We start from the raw sequence: 23,742 nt of genomic DNA, 5'->3' as shown, positions 1-23,742 counted from the left end.
ATTCATTCATTCAATTGTATTTATTGAGCATTTACCGTGTGTAGAGCACTGTACTAAGCACTTGCACGGGCTTAGGAGTCAGAAGGTCCTGGGTTCTAATCCTGGTTCTGCCACTTGTCTCCTGTGTGAGCTTGGGCAAGTCACTTTGCTTCTCTGGGCCTCAGTTACCTCATCTCTAAAATGGAGGTTAAGACTGTAATCCCCAGGTGGAACATGGACTGTGTTCAGTCTGATTAGCTTGTATCTATCCCAGCACTTAGTTACAGTGCCTGGCACATAGTAAGCGCTTAACAAATATCATTTAAAAAAAAGAAAATAAAAAAAAAACTTTTCTGTTCTTCTTGGCTAAATTAGTATATGAAGATAATAATGATGATGATATTTGTTAAGTGCTTACTATGTGCCAAGCACTGTTCTAAGCACTGGGGTAGATACAAGGTTATCAGGTTGTCCCACGTTGGGCTCACAGTCTTAATCTCCATTTTATAGATGAGGTAACTGAGGCACAGAGAAGTTAAGTGACTTACCCAAAATCACACAGCTGACAAGTGGCAGAGCTGGGATTAGAACCCACGACCTCTCACTCCCAATCCCGTGCTCTTTCCACTAAACCACGCTTTGTATAGTTTTGATTCATAAATAATCAGTCACCAGTGCCCCTCTATGCCGGACATCTGACACATTTCTCCACAGAAAAACACGTTGGCCAACCTCAATTTATTATTTACCTGCTTAAGATGCTCACTGAGGGCAATTCTCAAGCTGCCGTTTCTTCTGTTTAACATCTCGCAAGTCATCAGAGTGTAAAATATGGCAGTGCAGGCTAGAGGCACACAGAAATAGAAGCCAAAGAGCCACCAGTCCTTTGCATCTCGGTAAAACTGCAGGAGAGAGACAAAAAAAGAAAGATGGAAGTAATCTTGTAAATTAAATGCAAGGCAAACCTGAAATGGCCTAGGAAACTCGGCATGTCAGGCTGAAGCTGGTAAACCTTCAGAGGCTTCCTAGTTTGTGTGGCCTTAAATTTTTCTGGCTGCAATTACTGAGTAATTGTTCATGGGAGCAGAAACCTATCTCTGAGACCTAACACTCAGGAAACCACTACTAACAGAACAACCAAAAATGGAGATAGAAAACCCAATATTTTGAAACACTTAAAACGGTTTCGATTATATAGTTTTTGACAGAGAACTTGGGAAAGATGGTTTCTTTTCAAAACTCCAATGAATGGATGCTTTTTCTGAGCCCGTCCTTCTAGACTGTGAGCTCATTATTGGGTAGGGACCGTCTCTGTATGTTGTTTTTACTTCCCAAGCGCTTAGTACAGTGCTCTGCACACAGTAAGCGCTCAATAAATACGACTGAATGAATGAATGAATGAATGAATGGTCATCAATCAGTCAATCAATCATATATATTGAGCACTTCCTGTGTACAGAGCACTGTACTAAGTGCTTGGGAGAGTATGATATAACAGAGTTGGTAGACACATTCCCTACCCACAACAAGCTTACAGTCTAGAGCTACAATCATGTATTTTCATTGACAATTTTCATTGACAGCTATCAGTGGAATAACTTCTCCTGCAGCTGGTTTGTTGCATCCCAGGCAATTGTTTGGAATATGGGAATATGGGAAGCTTATGAATGGTTGTTTTCAGTAGCTTTAGTTAGTTAACCCCTTTTTTCTGGAATGCATGCTATGTGACCTCATCACCAGGAAATTAGAGCTATCAATAAGTTTCTTTATTTTCCTCTCTTTTTAATGCTTAACACCTGGAAGTCATTTGGAAGGAATTCCATATTTGCTGTAGTGTTTAGTTTTGTGCTCCTGTGGGACTAGGAAGTAGCTGTATTTGCAAATCCAAGAATTCTTCTGTTTGGTTTCATTTTAAAATATGAACTTTTATGGTCTGCCAAAAATGGAAATTGAAACATGATACTTAAATACTTCCTGACTCTAAATGATTAATCAGTGTGATGGAAAAGGAGTTCTTCTTTCTCATAATCTTTCCTCTAGATTGTTTATTTTGCAAGGTCAAATCCCTTACTGTAGCATCACAATTCCCACAGCAAAGAAAAAAAAAATCATGGTCCCACTCTAGAAGAAAATGATTTCTTACTGCACTGTGTAAAAAAGAGGTTCAATGGTTTTTACTTCCCACTCTCCCACTCAAAAGGACCCTGAGAAATATGAGCACGAGTACCCCACCACAATTGGTTATAATGTCTTGGCAGCAGACGTAAACTCAAATCTCATATCAAAAATGGTGTCAGCTAAGTCTTAGTAAGATATACAGTATCTTGGATAGAGTATCCTGGGACAAAACTGTTCAACTGGTCTACCTCCCAGGGGCTAAACTGCTTGCCTGTGGTCCATTGCAGCTGAATCAGGGATTCCCACCTCTGCCTACACTCAGAGGGAAGCCAATCTGAGGGTGAGAAGGATTCTGAATGCTGTCATTATTTCCGACTTTGCTGAAGATACACGGTTGGAGGAGGATTCTTCAACCAGCAGCCCTGCACTGGGACCAAGGACGCATTTTCCAGCAGGCATTTTCCACACCTAACTATAAGGTCAGGCAAGATTAAAACTGAGCACTACCTCACTCGTGGGATAGGAGCTCTGGAGTTTGGGCTTGGAGCAATCATTTACTGTGGCAACTCACAGGATCTCCTGCTGTGTCTCTAACAAAACAGCCTGTGGGGGTGGTGGTGTTGGTTCATTACTACTTACGTTACAGTGGTAGAGACTGTTTGCCTGAAAGCCCTTCATAGAGACCATTCTGGCCACTGAAGATCAACTCTAAAGACAAATGCAACTAAAGGAAGGCTTGTCAGCAACATAAATATGACCTTTCACAAGTTCTGTTTAGTCTACCAAAGAAAGATTTCTATGGGATGAAATTCAGCCTGTTATAAACTGAATTGCCCTGTAACTACTATCTAGATTACAGATAGGATGAGTTAGAGAAAGAACTGCAAGAGGAAATTTGGTCAGATTCATTGCCCCTAGGGAGTAGGGAAGATTGCTGCCTATATGCTTCCTTTAACATTGCCATAAAAGCAGTTTAGGCCTCGGTAGTTTATCCCACAAGCACTCAGAGTTTTTTTCTTATATTCAACCAAACACTTATTGCAATTTAAACATTATCTCTGTAGGAAATAGAGGAAAAAGTTGTGAGTGTCAGTGTGGCCTAATGGAAAGAACATGGGACTGGGAGTTAGGCAACCTGAGTTTGAATCCCAGCTCCACTTCTGGCAGCCTAGTTTGTGGCCTTGGGCAAGTCACTTAATCCCACTTTACAGAAGAGGAAATGGAGGGCCAGAAGGGTTAAGAGAGATTCTGAATCCCATGTGGGACAGAAACTCTGTCTACTTGAATAACCTTGCATCTACCCCAGTGCTCAGCAAATCTAAGTTCTTAAAAATAACTATGGCATTTATCATAAACCCAGCCATATATGAAAACACACATTAGTTCAATCTTTCCCTTCTCTTCTTCTGATCCAATAACTCCAATTCACACAACTTTTCCTGTCTTTTTATCCCTCTAATCATTTCTGCCACTTTTCACTGGTCCTTCTCCAGTTTCTTCACCAAAACTGGAACAATGCAAACAAATTAAAGGATTTCTTCCTGGCTCTTGTCGGTCATGCTCCTATAAATTTATCGCAGTTTGGTGTTGATTTTTTTAAAATAATGGAGTTATACTGTTGTTGCATATTCGGCTGGTAATTGACTGTATAGTCTCCAGGCCTTTTCAGTTTGTGGTTTTTTAGTTATTTCTGAACTTGTGCCTGGACAGCAATTCCTCATCTTAGGTTCTTGGTATTTGTTTTTTGTCACCAATCAAAAACTGGAATATATTGTGTGCTTACTCTGTGCAGAGGACTACACTAGGCACTTGAGAGAATACACTACAACAGACTTGGTAGACACATTCCCTGCTTGCCGGGTGTTTACAGTCTAGAGGGAGAGACAGACATTAAAGTATTTTCTATGGGGCTGAGGTGTGTGTGTGTGCATGAAGATCAAGTGCTCAAAGGGTATATAGTGGCAGAAGGAAAAGAGAGTAGGGGAAATGAGGGCTAGTTCTGAAAAGGCCTCTTAAAAGAGATGTGATTTTAATAAGACTTTCAAGGTGGGGAGAGTAGTGGTTTGTTGTATATGAGCGGGGAGGTAGCTCCAGGCCAGAAGGAAGATGTGGGCAAGGGCTTGGCAGAGAAGCAGACAAGACTAAGGTAGAGCGAGAGGGTTGGCACTGAAGGAGTGAAGTGTGCAAGATGGATGCAGTAGAAAATCAGCAAGGTAAGATAGAGGGGGTGAGCTGATGACTGCTTTAGAGTCGACGGTAAGGAGTTTCAGTCTGCAGCAGAGGTGGGTGGGCAATCATTGGAAGTTTTTGAGGAGTGGGGAGATAAGGGTCTGAACTTCTTTTAGAAAAAATGATCCACACAGCAAAGTGAAGAAAGGACTTGGGGTGAGGAGAGACAGGGTTACGGAGGTCAGTGAGGAGGCTAATGCAGTAACTAAGGTGGGATATGATAAGTGCTTGGATCAGAGTAGTAGCAGTTTAGACGGAGAGGAAAGGGTGGATTTTAGCGACGTTGTGAAGATATTACATTTGTTCTGGTGCATTACACTCTTCTAGATGACTGCAAATTGATCTGGGCATGTCTACTAACTCTATTGTATTCTCGGTACACAATAAACACTCAGTAAATCAATCAATAGTATTCAATAGAGGGATTCAGAAGGGATTCAATGCCTTTTCTCCCTCCTGCTTAGACTGTGAGCCCCACGTGGGACAGGGACAGGGACAGGGACTGTGTCCAAACTAATTACCTTTTATCTACCCCAGCTCTTAGAACAGTACTGGACACATAGTACATGCTTAACAAATTCTATAATTAATTATTTAATTAGATAACAAACTTCTGTTGATAAACATGTAAAAATATATAATTAAAATGGGAAGTCTATTCTACCGATTCAAAAGAACAAAAAGCCTTAATCAATTTCAGTTGGGCCAGTACCTCCATGAACTTGGTGGTAGCATTGAGCATGCAGGTTTTGTGTTCTTCACCCTTGTACTCGAAGGGCACCATAACAAAACCAATTGCTTCAGGAATAGCCAGGATAAAGGAGAGGATCCATATGGAAACTATTTCAATAGCGGTGATCAAAGGGATCCCAATTCCTTGAACGCGACTCCAAGAGGCAACTGCTCTGTACCTGAAATAAAAGAGGACAGTGACCATTACATCTTTGTTCAATTGTCTTCCCTAAGACCTACAAAACCAGGGCAAGTTTTAAGTCTCGAAAACAGAATTGAATAGTGAATATAGAAAAACATTAGGTCTAGCCTTGTCTGAAAACCACTGAAGAGCAGTCCTTCGGTTATTACTGTTAGTTCTTCTGCTTTTTGGACATTCCACTGGGCAAAGCATGGTACTTACTGCTGTGGTTATTAAAAGAAAATCAAAAGAACAAGTGCAGTGAAAACATGTCCAAAATTAAGAATAAAAATAACTGCGGTAAAAAATAACCATATGTATCAATTAATCATACTTGGAGGGAACAGTCTTCAGATATCTCACGGCATCAAGCTTACAGTTGGTTTACAAACCCCAGCAGGATTCCTAGAGCACCAAAAATGTACGGATTCAGGACTTCCTGGCTAAAACTTCCAAATGATCCTAAGAAGCACTTGGGGGTGAAAAATGAAGCAGTCAAATCTTGAATATGCAAAACCTCTTCGTTTCTCTTAATTTTAAGGTGAAGAGTTAGAAGAAAAGATACCGTTGCTCATCAGAATCCTCACCGAAGAGTGGACAGAAGGAAAAGCAGGTGAAACGCAAATCATTTCATTTTGCTAGTATCAGCCATGAAAATAAGTAAGAAAAGTTTAATGGATGATGTATGGGCTCTAATGAGCCAGGCAATCTTTTCCTTTCATTAACTTGGATGGATAACTGAGGTACGCTCTATTGATCATTTTTTGAAAACTGCTTTTGCCAATATGAAATTCTTATTCATGTGGAAAGACCTTTTTATCTTCTAGTCCAACTTGGTTCAGGGAAATCTGATTTTGGTGTCCTGTGACTTAATGTTCTTTCAGTACCAGGCACAAAAAAAGACTGCACTGTTTATCTTTTAAAAATGATAATTATGAATTTCCCTGGCTCACATAAGTGGGAAATTTCCAAAAATGATTTAAAACATGCCTAATGATCCTCTAAGTCCTTTGACCTAATTTGAAGCACTTAGTACAGTGTTCTGCACACAGTAAGTGCTCAATAAATACAATTGAATGAATGAATTTGAAGGTTAGATAACAACACATTTACATTTTGTATTAGGAAGGAACTATTAGTCTGGATATACAATTCCTGGTATGATACTTACATGGCCTAATACTTAATTTTTATGGCTGTTGTAATGAAAAGGAAATGCACTCTTTTTAAACCAATGAGTACAATAAACGACACAGTCTCTTGGACCTTTGCTCAATTTTTAAACTCCCCGTATCTCCTTTCAATGAAATGAGCCTGTATTTCTTTATGTTGCAAAAGCTTTCAGAGACGTTGTGATCACAGAAAATACCAACACTGGGGAGTACATGTGCCCAATTCTTCATCACTTTAACTGCCTAGAGATTAGGGGAGATATCTCTGGTATGCACATCAATGCCAAACATCATGCATATAGCACATGATATGCTGGAGAAACATTCTGAGATAACATAATTTATGGTTTTTAGAGAAATATGATCTGTATACATTGGAGCAAGTGGGAGATGCTAAAACAGTCTAGACTATTTCAAACAGATGCAGAACAACCAGCTGAAAATGTTTTTCCTATCTTGTTTGCTTAAAAAAATTAGGTAACAGCTTTGTTTTTGAAAGTTCAGAGTGATGTATACAAGGAATTTCTATGCACTGAGCAAGTCCCAGATGGTAAACACTCCTTTAATACCTCAACTATCAGTTGGGAAGAGCAAAGTAGAATGGAAATAAGAACACACAAAGGTAGGATAGACAGGGCAGCTGTGGTGTAAGAGAGCTAGCTATAGGCTTCAAGATCCAGAAAACAGATGAGAAATTAGGCATGAATTATACAGGATGTCCTTGACTTCAAACATTTCCAATTATGACAGACAGCATTTACAATGTTTCTAAATTTGTACCTTGTTACATCTTTACCTTGGTTCTAATTTTACAGTACTAGCCTCCTTTATGACACTAGCTCTGGGTGGAGAGAGGAGGGAACATACATGGGGAAATGGGGATAAAATTATGAAAGTCGTGATCAGAGGTGGGGAGACAGGAATAGGAATGCCCTAATCCTCGTCGACCTCTCGGCAGCCTTTGACATTGTGGACTAGTCAGTCCCTCCTCCTGGAAACACTATCTAATCTTCTGGCTCTCCTCTTCTGGTTCTCCTTTCATTCATTCATTCATTCAATCGTATTTATTGAGTGCTTACTGTGTGCGGAGCACTGTACTAAGCTCTTGGGAAGTACAAGTTGGTAAGATATAGAGACGGTCCCTACCCAATAGTGGGCTCATGGTCTAGAAGGGGGAGACAGACAACAAAACAACACATATTAACAAAATAAAATAAATAGAATAGTAAATATGTACAAGTAAAATAAATAGAGTAATAAATCTGTACAAACATATATACAGGTGCTGTAGGGCAGGGGGGATGGGGGAGGGGGAGAGGAAGGAGGGGGCTCAGTCTGGGAAGGCCTCCCGGAGGAGGTGAGCTCTCAGTAGGGCTTTGAAGGGAGGAAGAGAGCTAGCTTGGCGGGTGTGCGGAGGGAGGGCATTCCAGGCCAGGGGGAGGACGTGGGCTGGGGGTCGACGGCGGGACAGGCGAGAATGAGGCACAGTGAGGAGGTTAGCGGCGGAGGAGCAGAGGGTGCGGGCTGGCCTGTAGAAGGAAAGAAGGGAGGTGAGATAGGACGGGGTGAGGTGATGGACAGCCTTGAAGCCGAGAGTGAGGAGTTTTTGCCTGATGCGTAGGTTGATTGGTAGCCACTGGAGATTTTTGAGGAGGGGAGTAACATGCCCAGGGCATTTCTGCACATAGATGATCCGGGCAGCAGCGTGAAGTATAGATTGAAGTGGGGAGAGACAGGAGGATGGGAGATCAGAGAGGAGGCTGATGCAGTAATCCAGTCGGGCCACCCATTCTGGCTGGTTCTTCATGGTCCCTTTCACCTACTCTCCCTCTGCCTCCATTTCCTAACTGTGGGTGTCTCCCCTAGGCTCTGGGTTCCCTTCTCTCCTGAATTCATACTCACTCCCTTGGGGACTCATTTGCTCCCATGGCTACAACTACAATTTCTAAGCAAATCACTCCTAAATCCAGTCAGTCAATCATATTTATTGAGCACTTATTGTGGGCAGAGCATTGTACTAAGCACTTGGGAAAGTACAATATAACACTAAACAGACACATTCCTTGCCCACAATGAGGTTATAGCCTAGAGAGGAAGATAAACATTAATATAAAGAAATGAAATATGGATACGATTTTCTGTGGGGCAAATCCCAGTGCAAGGTTGATGCAGAAGGGAGTGGGAAAAGAGGAACTGAGCACAGGGAAGGCCTCTTGGAGGAGGTGTACTTTCAATAAGGCTTTGGGTCAGTCGGTTATGAAGAGGAAGGGCATTCCAGGCCAGAGGCAGGATGTGGACGAGAGGTCGGCAGTGAGATGGACAAGACTGAGGTTGGTATTAGAGGGGCAAAATGTGTGGGCTGGCTTGTAGCAAGAAAGCAATGAGGTAGCAGGGAGGGAGGGAGGGAGGGAGCAAGATGATTGAATTTTTTAAAACCAATGGTAAGGAGTTTCTGCTTGATGCGGAGGTGGATGGGCAACCACCGGAGGTTCTTTAGAAGTAGGGGAACATGGACTGAATGTTTTTGTAGAAAAATGATCTGGACAGCAGAGTGAAGTATGGACTGGAGTCAGGAGAGACAGGTGGCAGAGAGGTCAGAAAGTAGGTTGATGCAGTAATCAAGGCGGGATAGGATAAGTGCTTCGATTAACATAGTAGCAGTTTGGATGGTGAGGAAAAGGTGGAATTTAGTGATGTTGTGAAGGATTTAGTGACAGATTGAATACGTAGGGTGAAGAAGAGAGATGAGTTAAGGGTAACGCCAAGTCAATTATGACGCTTTCCCTTTAGCTCACTGTTTTGTGGGTCAGATTGGTCCAGGAAAACCCCATTGGCAGCAGAGAGCATCCTAAACCCTGGATCCTGGACCTTGGAAGAACTGGAACCAGTCTAGGACTCAGGCCAGGCAACCATGCCAGAGTGATCCAGATCAAAGCAATTGAGTCAATTATTATTAGTAGTAATAATGATAATAATAATGGTCTTTCTTAAGCATTTTCTATGTGCCAGGCACTGTACTAAGCACTGGGGTGGATACAAATAAAATCAGGTTGGACGCAGTCCCTGTCCCAGGTGGGACTCACTGTCTTGTTCCCCATTTTACGAATGAGGTAACTGAGGCACAGAGAAGTTAAGTGACTTGCCCGAAGTCACACAGCAGGCAGGTGGCAGATCCGGGATTAGAACCTTATGATGTCCAGGCCTGTGCTCTATCTGCTGCTCCACTGAAACTGGTTCTTCCTTTAAAGGAAGGAAGTTTGACCGTCATTTCTGACTCACTGCTTCAGATTTCTGACTTCTGCAGCACATCTAAATCCAGAGCTACAGACAGTAGTTTAGAAAGTGATTCTGAGATAGACACGTAGAAGAGCAACTAGCCTCGGTTTTGTGGCTCGGGGCAAGTTTTCCAGGTAACCTCATAAACATTATTGAAGAAGAGTAGTTAAGGCAGCTACATCTTGATTAAATTTCCCTCATCAGATTGCTTTTTACTGGAATTTGGATCAGCAGTCAGAATTCTTTTCCTGTATGATCTGAGTCACTTTGGTTTTTTTTTTTAATGAGGTTGTTAACCCTACAAATAATAGGGATCCTTTTCTAAAATAAAACAGAACAAGCTGCATACTTCTGAGGTGTATGTCTTGTTTTGATAGTTTGCAGGGATAATTGTTCACATTTTGCTGGGAAATGCCCATATATCACATGGAATATACTGCCTTAGCATTTTTCCAATTCTTGTCCTTTCTCAAACTGGCTATGGCCCAAACCATTTTCCTAAAATCGTGCGGTATTTTTTTCAAAAATTCTTTCTTTGAACTTTTTTTCAATAACTAACAATCCTATCTTCTCTATCCAGAACTTGACAATGCCAAAGGAAAGAGAAGATTAGAAGAATGCAGTAAAATGCCACAGCACTACTAAATATGATTAAGTAGATAACCGGGCCTGAGGCTTCAGTAACAGTTTACATGTCATTTTGGTATGAATCATTTTTCTTTTCCCAATGTCTTCCTTCTGCAGATTACAGATTGATAGAAGAGGAATACATTTTCACTGAGTCTTCTAGCACTGTATATAGTCAGTAACATTAAATATCGTATTCACTTACATAATTTTTATTTATTTATTTATTCATTCATTCATTCATTTATTCATTCATTTATTTATTTATTTATTTATCTATTTATTTATTAATATCTGTCTCCCCCTGTGAGCTTGCTGTGGGCAGGGAATGTGTCTGTTTGCTGTTGTACTGTACCCTCCCAAGAGCTTAGTACAGTGCTAAGCACTCAATAAGTACGATTGAATGAATGAATGAATGAATAATTGCCTGCACTGAATAAGTACCCTATCCTGGTTTTTCAGAAAAAAAAAAGTTGGTACTATATAATTATAATCAGTGTCAGTAATGGACACATGAGGAGGAGGAGAAAGGTAAGAACATGGCAATATTGAAGAGACAGGCTCAGGCTGGGAGCTGGGGAGTTTCTTCCTTCAAAAAGGTGAACTCTGGGGTGGAAGAGAAGTGGGTTTTAATTTACAGAGTGCCTACTGTCTGTAGCACTTGAGAGAGTGCAATAAAAGTAAAATAAGCGCTTAGTACAGTGCTCTGCACATAGTAAGCGCTCAATAAATACGATTGTTGATGAAGTAAAAGATACAATCTCAAATGTCCTCTTACCTTCCTCTTCCTTCTCTCCTTTTTTTCTTCTGTTTTCTTCTCCTCCCCTTATTGCTAGACTTAATTACTATATAATCCATAGACTAGTTCCACCCCGTTTTACTGATGCAAAAATTAAGCAAAATAACAAGGCAATTAAATACGGTAGTAAGTTAAAATAATAAGGAAGTGTTTCTACTAGAGAAGCAGCGTGACTCAGTGGAAAGAGCCCGGGCTTGGGAGTCAGAGGTCCTAATCCCGACTCCGCCACTTGTCAGCTGTGTGACTTTGGGCAAGTCCCTTAACTTCTCTGTCCCTCAGTTTCCTCAACTGCAAAATGGGAATTAAGACTGTGAGCCCCATGTGGGACAACCTGATTTCCTTGCATTCCCCCCCCCAGCACTTAGAACAGTGCTTGGCACATAGTAAGCGCTTAACAAATACCACAATTATTATTATTATTATTACTAAACTCTGATTACTAAACTTTAATTTCACTATGAGGGTGATCTTACCATCAAGCAATTCTGCACCCAAATACAGGGGGTTACTACATATAGAACCTTTTCTTGGAGAATTAACTAGGAATGAAATGGCAAGCTATGACTATTGCTCGAATGTGGCAGTGTTTGCAGTAGTAATGTAAGCATTCTGTCAACATTTATGAGATGGAAATTATGGTTTTGTGTGGTAGTAATAGTATTAGTAATAATAGTATTTTTAAGCACTTATTGTGTGCAAAGCACTGCACTGAGCACTGGGAAAATACAAATTAATGTATTGAATCTTTAGAGGGAAAAAGAAAGCCTGTTACTCCAAGAAATCCACTGGATTAAGAGTTTTTCAGAAGGCAGAGTATAAAAAGGGTGAAAACATTTAGTTAAACTCAGTAACATAGCCGAAGAAACACCTTTTGACTTTTTTTTCCACCTGGTATTTCTTCATCTTCTCTTTGCTGTTAGAAATAGTTATTTAACCACCAGAAGATTTCTCCAACAGCAATTTAAAATTGTTCTCAAATGTGCTTCCCAGCATCAGTAGGACATTAGCATGAACTTTAATAAATTAAAGTTTCAGAAAGTGATTTATTAGAGGAAGTGTTGGAATAATAAGTGAGGAAATTACACAGCCGTATGCCTAAAAGTGGTAGGGCAAAGATAAGTACCGTAAGGCTTTGAAATCTTGACCATCCTCCATTTAGAATTAATTCCTAACGTATGAATTTTCAGAATTGAAAATAATTTATTGTTCCACTCACTTTTCCCCATATCTGTTTGGCAGCCCTTATCTCTGTAAAGGATCCTTATGTGAGAAAAGAAGAGGAGGAGGGAGGAAGAGATGGGGGAAAGAAATGGTATATATGCATATGTCCAAGACAGACTTCATAGTTTATCATACTTGGTTCTGATGGGAAAGTATTCTATTTCCCCTTGAAACTGAGGGAGGATCTGCAACTCCTTAGCCTGTGCCTGGCCACTGAATTAACCCATTCAAAGTCACATTTTCTTAACCGGGGAAAAAAAATCTTAACTATTTTCCGAGCCACGTACCCACTCTACTCAGATTGACTACCTATTTCAAGCCACTGAAACCCTAAAAGGGTCTTACTGAGTCCTACCTGACAACCTTGTATCTACCCCACTGCTTAGTACAGTGCCTGGCACATAGAAAATGCTTTATAAATACCATTTAAAAACAAACAAAAAGGGTTACACACCCTCAACCCCCATCTCCTTAGTTCTCTGCTGATATTCTTTTCTCCTCCAGCCAGTTCTGTGAACCTGATACAGAAGGCATAGGGTAAGTGGGTCTTTTGTTGTCACTTTTTTTTTTTTGATGGTATTTATTAAGCGCTTACTATTTGCCAGGTACCGTATACTAATCATTGTGGTAGATATAAGCTAACCAGTATGGCGTAGTGGATAGAGCATGGGGCTAGCAGTCAGAAGGTCATGGGTCCTAAATCCTGACTCTGCCACTTGTCCACTGTGTGACCTTGGACAAGTCACTTCATTGCTCTGGGCCTCAGTTACCTCATGTAAAATGGGGATTGAGGCTGTGAGCCCCACATGGGACAGGGACCCAATTTGCTTGTATCCACCCCAGTGCTTAGTGAAGTGCCTGGCACAGACTAAGTGCTTAACAAATACCACAATTATTTATATTATTGCACAGTCCATGTGCCGCTTGGGGCTCATGGTCTTAATCCCCATTTTACAGATGAGGTCACTGAGGCACAGAGAAGTTAGGTGACTTGTCCAAGGTCACAGAGCAAACGAGTGGCAGAGCCAGGAGGAGAACCAAGTCCCCAGGCCTGTGCTGTATCCACTAGGCCATGCTGCTGGTTCTGAAGCAGTGAGGAGGTAGGTAAAACAGCTTAAGTCGTGATTGTACAAGAGAGGAAAAAAGGGAGGAAGATACAATACCGATCCACGCTGAGAGCACAGAGGTTGAGCACAGTGATCCCCACGGAAGCCTTCTGCAGGAATGGGAGAAGCTTGCAGAGAAATACTCCAAAGTCGCTATGTTCAAAAGGCCAACGCTGAGCAAGAAGCTAAAGAAAGGAGACAACGTGATCAGAATAGACACCAAATGGGCAAAAATGGGCCGTTTCTTAACCGCCGTCATCACACTTGAAACCTGATTTCCAAACAGCAGAAAAAGTTGGGAGTGGCAGGAAAGGGAGGAGAAAACACTTGTTTCTCCTTATAAATTAAACGTTTGGCACCATCTATATAGTCTGTGGTAGTTAGCAAGAACTAGTTTACCAGAGTTTATCTTGCTCCTTCTTTTAATAGGAAACACCCCTCTTTGGAGAGCATGTGCAGCCAGTTTCCCTACACGGGCAATGTTCTCGAAAAACTCTCTTTTGAGCAAAAAATTCCCTGCAGTACTCACCCATGTATAATACTTCCTGCCCGCTCACAAACCATTTCTTCTATCACTGCAGCGTCCTGTATCTAAATGGGCTCACACTGCCTCAGTGACCTCATCTGTAAAATGGGGATAAGGGTGTGAGTCCCAAGTGGGACTGGGATTGTGTCCAACCTGTTTAACTTGTATCTATCGCAGTGCTTAGAAAAGTGCTTGGCACAGAGTAGGCACTTAATAAATTCTATAATTATTAATTACTATATGAATGCTCCCTAATTCCCTTGCGATGTTCTAGCCAAAACGCATAATGAAAACACACATTCCGGCAGAACTGGGTTTCCATGGTTTCCATAGAGGAGCAGCGTGGCTTAGTGGAAGGAGCACAGACTTGGGAGTCAGAGGTTCTGTTCTAGTCCTGGCTCCTCCACTTGTCTGCTGTGTGACTTTGGGTAAGACACTTACCTTCTCTGTGCCTCAGTTACCTCATCTGTAAAATGGGGATTGAGACTGTGAGCCCCACGTGGGACAACCTAAATGCCTTGTATCTACCCCAGTGCTTAGAACGGTGTTTGGCACATAGTAAACTCTTAACAAATAAACATTATTATTATTATTCTAGCATTCAAAATTATTTCATGGGAGACAAGTAGTTTACAGTAGTTGATGTCATTATTTTAGTTGAGGAAACTGAAAAGGAGAGGAAAAGTGACTTGTTCACGATCATACAGTCCCTACTGGGGTTGTGTCCGCAAAACTGATTAATCCGGAGTGATTTACACTCAAACTCCCTAATTATTTTTCCTGCCCCAAATCTTCCTAATTATTTTTCCTGCCCCAAATCTTCCTCTAATTAAATGTCATGGATCTTCTCCCTTTATTTTCTTGCCAATTGATCCATGAACTACTACTACTACTACTACTACTACTACTACTACTACTACTACTACTACTAAAAATAATTATGGCATTAGTTTGGTCTTTGGCACATAATCATTTAACGAAGCAATCTGGGAGATTCAAGATAATCACATCAGACACAGTCCCTGTCCCACATGGGCCTCACAATCCAAGCGGAAGCCAGCATGGAACCCCCATTTTACGGATGACATGCAAAGAAGTTAAGTGATGTGCCCAATGTTACACAGCAGGTGAGTTGTGGAACTGAGATAATAAAAATAATAATTACAGTGCTTGATGAGCACTTACTGTGTGCCAAGCACTATTCTAAGAGCTGGGATAGATACAAATTGATCACGTTGGGCACAGTCCCTGCCGCACACGAGGTTCTGAGTCAAATTAGGAGGGAACAGGATTTAATCCCTATTTTATGGTTGAGATAACTGAGGCACAGAGAGGTTAAGTGATTTGCCCAAGGTCACCCAGTAGGCACGTGGTGGAACTCGGATTTGAACCCAAGCTCTCTGATTCCCAGGCCCGTGTTCTTTCCACGAGGCCACACTGCTTCATCTTCCTATCAGCACTCCAGGACAATCAGAATTTGAATATTTAGAAGTAACATCTACTTTGTTTGCCACACTGCTCTAAGCACTAAGAAGTAGTACAAGAGAAAAGACAAACTCCACGCCTTTAAACTGTCTACAGCTTATTGGTGAAAGATTAATACGCAACGTGAAATGCACGACCAACATATATACACCTAATTGATGGAGAGGTTTGTTGGAAGTCTTTACTCCCACACCTGATTCTTCATCTCCCCACACATAATCATAACCACTCAGTCTTATTCCTTTTGGTCCCCAGAGAATGTCTTTAGACAGTTCATGGTCCCACCAAGAAGAGAGAAGTTTTGTGGTGAGTTTTACTGTGTGTTTGGGCCTCTCCGGTGTGTCTCTTCCTACTCTCTCCCTCTCACCAATTTCAGCCCTGATTCTAGGCCCTTCTTCAGAAAACCAGCCAACTTGATTTCCAGTTCTTTCCGCAAGCCCAAATCTGGAATTGAGGACCTGCCAGAGCATGCCCAAGCAAAATTCTTGAGAAGCACCACCCTCCATCATACTTCTGTTTCAAGCTGCTTATGAATCAATCAACAAATGGTATTTATTAAATTTTTATCAATTGATATACAGTAATTATTGAGTGCCTACTAAATGCAGTGCACTGAACTATGCGCTTGGGAGAGTACCATATGGTAATTAGCCACAATCCCGGCTCTCAGGGGGAGACAGACAATAAAAGAAATTATGAATAGTTGGAAGAAGAAGGGGACATAAGTTAGTGCCCTAAGTAAAAGGATATGCAAGATATGTTCAAAAGTATTATAGGAGTTGTGATACATACTGAAAGTTTAGTATCATCTTGCAGTTTCCGCTGTTCCACTCACTACAAGTAAGGACTGATGTTCTGAACTATTTCCAACATTACTCACCATTAACAAAGAAATTATGTTTCCTGAAAGACAGAATTTTACAGCTGAATAGTTTTCATCCAAAGACTTCCAAGGTTGTAATAACAATGAAGTAATGATGGAATTGAAAGTAACTGCCTGACTGTTTCACAGCTAAATCATTTGTTCACGTACAAGTTCTTGAATTGCATTCCAGGCTATCTCCTGTCCCCTGCCCTAACATTTGCACAGCAGTAAAAAAAAATCCAATAGAAAGTCAATTATCCATCTTAATTAAGTTCAAGGCTAGTTCAGATTATTAGAAGTTTGAGTAACTGAATTGAGTATTTTTTGGCTCTCTCCCAAATAGAATCTATTTAACAGATAATAGAGGCTAGCCCAAAAAATCTCATGCTAGACGTCATTCAGATCGTCACTTGGTGAACAGGCATTTGCAGAGTCAATTTTGTACAGTAAATTCTGTTCATGGGCTAACTACGGGAAATTAAGGCCCTAGGAGGTTAGGTCTTGAACCAGAAAAAAATGGCCACTACTTCTATATGCCCATTTTAGACTTCCTGGTTCTAGGATACTTACTCCCTTTCCTGAATTAAATGGAAGTATTTGCCCAGCACAAAATATACACACCTATCATATTTATTGGTCTCAATGATTTAAGTGTGGGTGGGCACAGAGATAAAATGTTATTGATTATGCATTATGTACACGGACTACATACACAGGTCTAATAATGCAAAATAATAAACATCAAACCTGAAGTAGAATGATGCTTACCAAATAAAGGATGAAAGAATAATGGCTTAATATTCGGTAAAAGGATTTAGAATGCATGGTGAAGGAGAAAGGTAAAAAAGGTAGATTTTCAAATTAGATCCCCAAAAGGAAAATGCAAGTGAATCTTCCTTTTCAGGAAGGCATTTTGAAAGGCAGTTTGGGACTTTGTCATAATAATTAATAATAACTGTGTTATTTGTTAAGCACCTGCTACGTGCCAAGCATTGCGGTTACAACAATCAATCAATCAATCGTATTTATTGAGCACTTACTGTGTGCAGAGCACTGTACTAAGCGCTTGGGAAGTACAACCTGATCACTTTGTATCCCCCCCAGCGCTTAGAACAGTGCTTTGCACATAGTAAGCGCTTAACAAATGCCAACATTATTATTATTACAAGTTGGCAACATATAGAGACGGTCCCTACCCAACAGTGGGCTCACAGTCTAGAAGACTGCACACAGTCCCTGACCCACACGGGGTTTACACCATAAGGAAGGAAAATGGATATTGAAGCCCCATTTTACAGATGAGGAAACTGAGGCAGAGAGAAGTTAAGTGACCTGTCCAAGGTCACGCAGCAAGCCACGCTGTTTCTCACTAGCCCTCGATAACGGTTCTGGGATGTTAATTAGGGAGACCTCTAATGGGAGTCAAGAATGTCATTTGCTCTCTTGTCCTCTCCCTGACTTTCCCATCTCTGTTGACGGCACTACCATCCTTCCCGTCTCACAAGCCCGCAACCTTGGTGTCATCCTCGACTCCGCTCTCTCATTCAGCCCTCACATCCAAGCCGTCACCAAAACCTGCCGGTCTCAGCTCCGCAACATTGCCAAGCTCCGCCCTTTCCTCTCCATCCAAACCGCTACCCTGCTCATTCAAGCTCTCATCCTATCCCGTCTGGACTACTGCACCAGCCTTCTCTCTGATCTCCCATCCTCGTGTCTCTCTCCACTTCAATCCATACTTCATGCTGCTGCCTGGATTATCTTTGTCCAGAAACGCTCTGGGCATATTACTCCCCTCCTCAAAAATCTCCAGTGGCTACCAATCAATCTGCGCATCAGGCAGAAACTCCTCACCCTGGGCTTCCAGGCTGTCCATCACCTCGCCCCCTCCTACCTCACCTCCCTTCTCTCCTTCTACTGCCCAGCCCGCACCCTCTGCTCCTCCGCCGCTGATCTCCTCACCGTACCTCGTTCTCGCCTGTCCCGCCATCGACCCCCGGCCCACGTCCTCCCCCGGGCCTGGAATGCCCTCCCTCTGCCCATCCGCCAAGCTCGCTCTCTTCCTCCCTTCAAGGCCCTGCTGAGAGCTCACCTCCTCCAGGAGGCCTTCCCAGACTGAGCCCCTTCCTTCCTCTCCCCCTCGTCCCCCTCCCCATCCCCCCGTCTTACCTCCTTCCCTTCCCCACAGCACCTGTATATATGTATATATGGTTGTACATATTTATTACTCTGTTTATTTATTTATTTATTTATTTTACTTGTACATTTCTATCCTATTTATTTTATTTTGTTGGTATGTTTGGTTCTGTTCTCTGTCTCCCCCTTTTAGACTGTGAGCCCACTGTTGGGTAGGGACTGTCTCTATGTGTTGCCAATTTGTACTTCCCAAGTGCTTAGTACAGTGCTCTGCACATAGTATGCGCTCAATAAATACGATTGATTGATTGATTGATTGATTTGCTGATTCCCTCCAACTGCCACAGACCCCTGTCCTCTCTGCCCCCTTCGGCAGTGGGCTTGAGACACATCCTACCCCTGTCAGACCCATAACTTGCCTCACCATTATACCTTTTTCTCCTCCAGAGCCTGGAAAAGTGCTCCGCATTAGAACCTTGCAAAAACCAATCCCAAACCAACTGTTCTGGGCCATTCTTCTAGAACCACCTGAGTCCAGTCCAGGCCTGGACAGTCCCCAATCTCATAATATTCTTTGCACCTTTCCCCTGCTTTCCCCTCTTTGGTCTAGTAGGCAAAGGGGTGGCCCCGAAAAGTGGAGTAGGCTTGGAAACTCAATTCCCAGCTGTGCAAGTGTAGCAAAGTCTCCGGAAACTTCAACCTAGTTCTTTCTTTCTTTCATGACTCCAACCTGACCTGCTTGTAGTTTCTTCGGGATAAGAAAATCTGGTTTGTAAAGGACTATTCTGCGCAAAGCGGAGGCTACCGAAATCAATCAATCAATCAATCAATCAATCGTATTTATTGAGCGCTTACTGTGTGCAGAGCACTGTACTAAGCGCTTGGGAAGTACAAGTTGGCAACATATAGAGACAGTCCCTACCCAACAGAGGGCTCACAGTCTAAAAGGGGGAGACAGAGAACAAAACCAAACACATTAACAAAATAAAATAAATAGAATAGATATGTACAGGTAAAATAAATAAATAAATAAATAGAGTAATAAATATGTACAAACATATATACATATATACAGGTATATATACAGGCTCCTTCCCCCGATTTACTTCAAATTATACCAGTCAACCTGCATAATATAAGTTGATCCTGTCTGCAGATTCTGTTATCATTATTATTATTATTACTAATAATAATTAATAATACTTGTGGTATTTCTTAAGCGTTTACTATGTGCCAGGCATTGTACTAAGCGCTGGGGTAGATCCAGCGCTTTGAACAATGCTTGGCACATAGTAAACTCCCAGGCCTGTGCTCTATCCACTATACCATGCTGCGTCTCTAACACTTAGTACAGTGTTTTTCACATCGTAGGTGTTCAATAAATACTACCACCTTTATGAAATGATTGGACTAGAATCCCTAGCTTCAAAAATTATGACCTAGGGCCACGTAGATATACAAATACTGTGGAACCAGCCCAAATAATGTGGTACTGCTAAAAATATAAACATAGTTCCTTGCTTCCTTCCTTCCAATCCCATTAAAGCTATAATTCCTAGCCCCTCCCATGTGCAGCCAGTCAAAAGGGAATCCAATTTCAAATATGGAAAAATATGAGACTAGGAATCCCAGGTTAAACCCTGCATTTATGTGCATGACTTGCCTGGGTTGGGGAAGGGGCAGGAGAAATTTGTGGTGAAACTTTGATCAAAAGTGTCTATCTCCTTTCCACACATCTCTTCTCATCTTCATTTCACCCCACTTAGTCCTGGCAGGGATGATCAAAATCAGAGTCCAAGAGGCAAGAGATAGGGTAAACGGGAGAAGAAATGAAAGAGAAATAGTCCCCAAACAACTCCAATGGCACAGATTGAGATGATTATATAGCACGTGATGCGCAGAGCATGCCTTTAATGAGAACACGTTCCTTGGTTTCTATGAAGCCAATACTATAAAAGCAGATACTGTAAATAAATACAGGCCATTGCATGACTTAATGCTACCTCCCCAGTCTTCCTTCTTTTAACTGTTTCAGTATTAAGAGGTTCAATGTTGTGCTCAAAGCTGTTAGATCAACTCTACGGGCACATTAACTAAATCCAGAATTTCCAAGAGTTTAGAGCTCTTGAAGACCATTAACAGAGTTGGGGATAGATATTTTGCTATCATTAGTCAGATGTTTTTATTTCCTCTAGTTTATTAGGTTAACAATGCAGGAGACTGGAATAAATGGGGATCTTTCTGCCAAAGATTATTCAGGGAAACTTCTGCTATCAATAGAGGATTCATCTGGATAAACAAGGGGCTGTGGGGAGGGAAAAAACTATCTCTGCAGGTAATGAAATACCAAAAATGGGGTGAGCTGGGGTGGATGGAAAAGGCCTCAGTGATTCTGCTCCTGCTACAACAGCATTCCATTTGTTGTATTTTCATGTTTTGCTTACTCCTCAATTTGCCCACGTCCTTATTAGTTCCAGAGCCAAGGACTCCACTCGGAGTCACACCATACGGCAGGAACTCGTTGTGGACAGGACGTGTCTGTTTATTGTTATATTGTACTCTGCCGAGTGCATTAAGTGCTCAATAAATGATTGAATGAATAAATGAATAAATGATTGAGAAGAAGAAAGGAAAGGCACTACAGTGAGTGACCAATGGAGTTAGCAATGCGTTGAATCCATCAACCCATCAATCAATCTTTCTTATTTATTGAGTGCTTACTATGTGCAGAGTACTGAACTAAGCGCTCCCTGCCCTCAAGCAGACATGTTTCATGCCCTCAAGCATCCATAAATAAAACTGTTATTATTATTATTGTTACTACTACTACTACTACTAATAACAACAACAATAATAATAATGGTAATTTTTAAGCGCTTACTATGTGACCAACACTGTATTAAGTGCTGGGGAATATATAAGATAATGAGGTCGAACACAGTTCCTGTCCCACATGGTGTTCACAAACTAAGTAAGAGGGAGAACAGGTATTGCATTTCCATTTTAAAGACAGAAACTGAGGCAAGAGATGTTAAGTGACTTGTTCAAGAGCACACAGCAAGCAAGTGGCTGAGCCAGAATTAGGACTGAGGTCCTCTGACTCCCAGGGCCCTGCTCTTTCCAACAGGCCATGCTGCTTTAGCTGCTTTCTGGTCAGTCCAAATCTGAACACTTACTGCAGAGTACCAACACTTATAATAATAATAATAATAATAATAATAATAATAATAATAATATTTGTTAAGCGCTTACTAATGTCAAGCACTGTTCTAAGTGATGGAGCACTGTTCTAAGCAGTGGACCTCCACGTATCTTGACTCTCCTTGAAGACTCAGTCAAGAAAACGACCTCTCTGCTGAGGCTGACAGGGAAATGCCAAATCATGACGGCATCCCTCATGTTGAGGACAGTCCAAGACAACTAGGCTCCTTCTTGAGAGTGGAGGAATACAGCATTTCTTTTCAGAGCAGGAAGCATGATTACATCTACTATTGTGTACTACCAAATGTTCAGTACAGTACTCTGCACACAGTAAGCACTCATTAAATACCACTGATTGGCACAGGGAGTATTCCCCGTACCAACACCAAGCCGCTAGTATGTGCTTCCATTTTTATTCAGCATTCAAGCCAAAACACTGAAAAGAACTGTGGAAATCATGGTTATCCGAACTCTTTTGAATGTGGGATATATTTGAGGCATGCCTTTTTTCAGAGTGAGTTGTGGGTTGGATCTGGCCCAAGAAATTCACCCGTGACCCATGGAACCCATTCTCTCCTGGGAATGTCACGCTACCTCTGAGCCTTCAGCCGATGCGGCCAGAAAATTCCCATGTCATGTGGCTCAGAGGCCTGGGCTGGGTGGGCCGTTGTTGCTGATACAACATAGTGGCTACTAATAGCCACTATGGGTGGAAGCTCGGTGATCTCCGCTTCTCTAGGGCCACTTCTGTTTCTATACACACTCTCTCCTCCAGCTTTCCATCAGGAGGTGTGTGTCACTCAACAGTACTGTCAAATTACTAAGTGGCCTTTGGACCAAAATAATTGCCCTTCCTCCGAACCCTTTAACTACAGGGAAAAAGTGGAAGCAAATGGCAGTGGATTTTGTAGGCTGGAGGAGAGTTTCCTAATTTGGCTGAAAGCTCATTTAGGGAGAGGGAGGTCCTTAGATTTGGCATGTGAGCCAGTTCCTCAGAAGAAGGTATGCCATATGGTGGTAATTATCACAGCATGTAGATGGAAACAGTGAACCATTTGGTTAACAAAGATATGGCTTAGAGCATGAACAAAGTGTTACCATATGTTCCTCCAGGAATACAAAGAAAGCTGAAGCTGACATTTCATTGTAAACCAGGCTGGGTGACTAGATATAGTGATTTGAATAGTTTCTAGTCTATTCAAGCCTGTAACTAAAACGTGCCTGTGTGATTCTCCCTTCCCGCCCCATCGCTCCACAACTGTCTAATCCTGCAAGACAAAAAACCCCAAGTTAATGGCACTACAACCCATTGCCTGACACAAGAAAGTCCCATACAACAATCTCAAGGTGGGTGGCTGTGATGGGAAAGGGTTATAAAATGTAGAAAATACTGCAACCAGTTCGTCCCCAACATACAAACTATATTTTAGGCTGACTCTTTTCTCTCTTCTTACCAAAGTTTCCCTCTTTTCTCTACCCGCCATGGCAGCCATGTAGGGTAACAGTTTTTTCCACTTAACGTTTACCAGAAATAGGAGGTCTGAGAACTGGTGAAGGCTATTTGCTTTATACAACCAGAGGGCATCACATGTTTTGTTTTGTTGTTTGTCTCCCACTTTTAGACTGTGAGCCTGTCTCTGTATGTTGCCAACTTGTACTTCCCAAGTGTTTAGTACAGTGCTCTGCACACAGTAAGCACTCAATAAATACGACTGAATGAATGAATATGATAAACAAATAGGTTTTTGCTATTCAGAGAGAGCAGAAATAAATAGCAGGGGAAGCGCAGGGGATTGTACCACAACAAATCCTTTTACATCCCAAGAAAGAAATAGGTTCAGAGTACTAGAAGTAATGGGATTAAATACTTATTGTGTGCAGAACGCTGTACTGAGTACTATACTGTACTAAGTACTGAGGTGAATATTAGACACAGTCCCCAGTTCTCAAGAGGCTCACAAACTGAAAACTAAGCCCCACTTTTTCTCATCTCCCACATCACCTGTAACTCATTCCCTTTGCTCTCCCCCCTCCATGCCCCACAGCACTTATGTACATATCTATAATTTTATTTATTTGTATTGATGCCTGT

The 23,742-nt window shown here is 41.7% G+C and overlaps 1 protein-coding gene across 1 annotated transcript in view; it reads right to left on the bottom strand.

Moving 5' to 3' along the window:
• Positions 1 to 23,742, bottom strand: part of EDNRA (endothelin receptor type A) — a 58,404-nt gene that overhangs the window by 11,157 nt on the left and 23,505 nt on the right. The window contains exons 3-5 of the mRNA XM_038755244.1: positions 13,498 to 13,625; positions 5,039 to 5,237; positions 729 to 881 (exon numbers count right to left, since the gene is read on the bottom strand). Of these exons, the coding sequence (XP_038611172.1) occupies positions 729 to 881; positions 5,039 to 5,237; positions 13,498 to 13,625 (480 nt within the window). The remainder of the gene's footprint in view (positions 1 to 728; positions 882 to 5,038; positions 5,238 to 13,497; positions 13,626 to 23,742) is intronic.

This window comes from Tachyglossus aculeatus, chromosome 12, assembly GCF_015852505.1.
Source record: "Tachyglossus aculeatus isolate mTacAcu1 chromosome 12, mTacAcu1.pri, whole genome shotgun sequence".
NCBI classification, from domain to species: domain Eukaryota; kingdom Metazoa; phylum Chordata; class Mammalia; order Monotremata; family Tachyglossidae; genus Tachyglossus; species Tachyglossus aculeatus.
The sequence above is the reverse complement of the archived record's forward strand: the minus strand, read 5'-3'. Positions and strand labels throughout refer to the sequence as shown.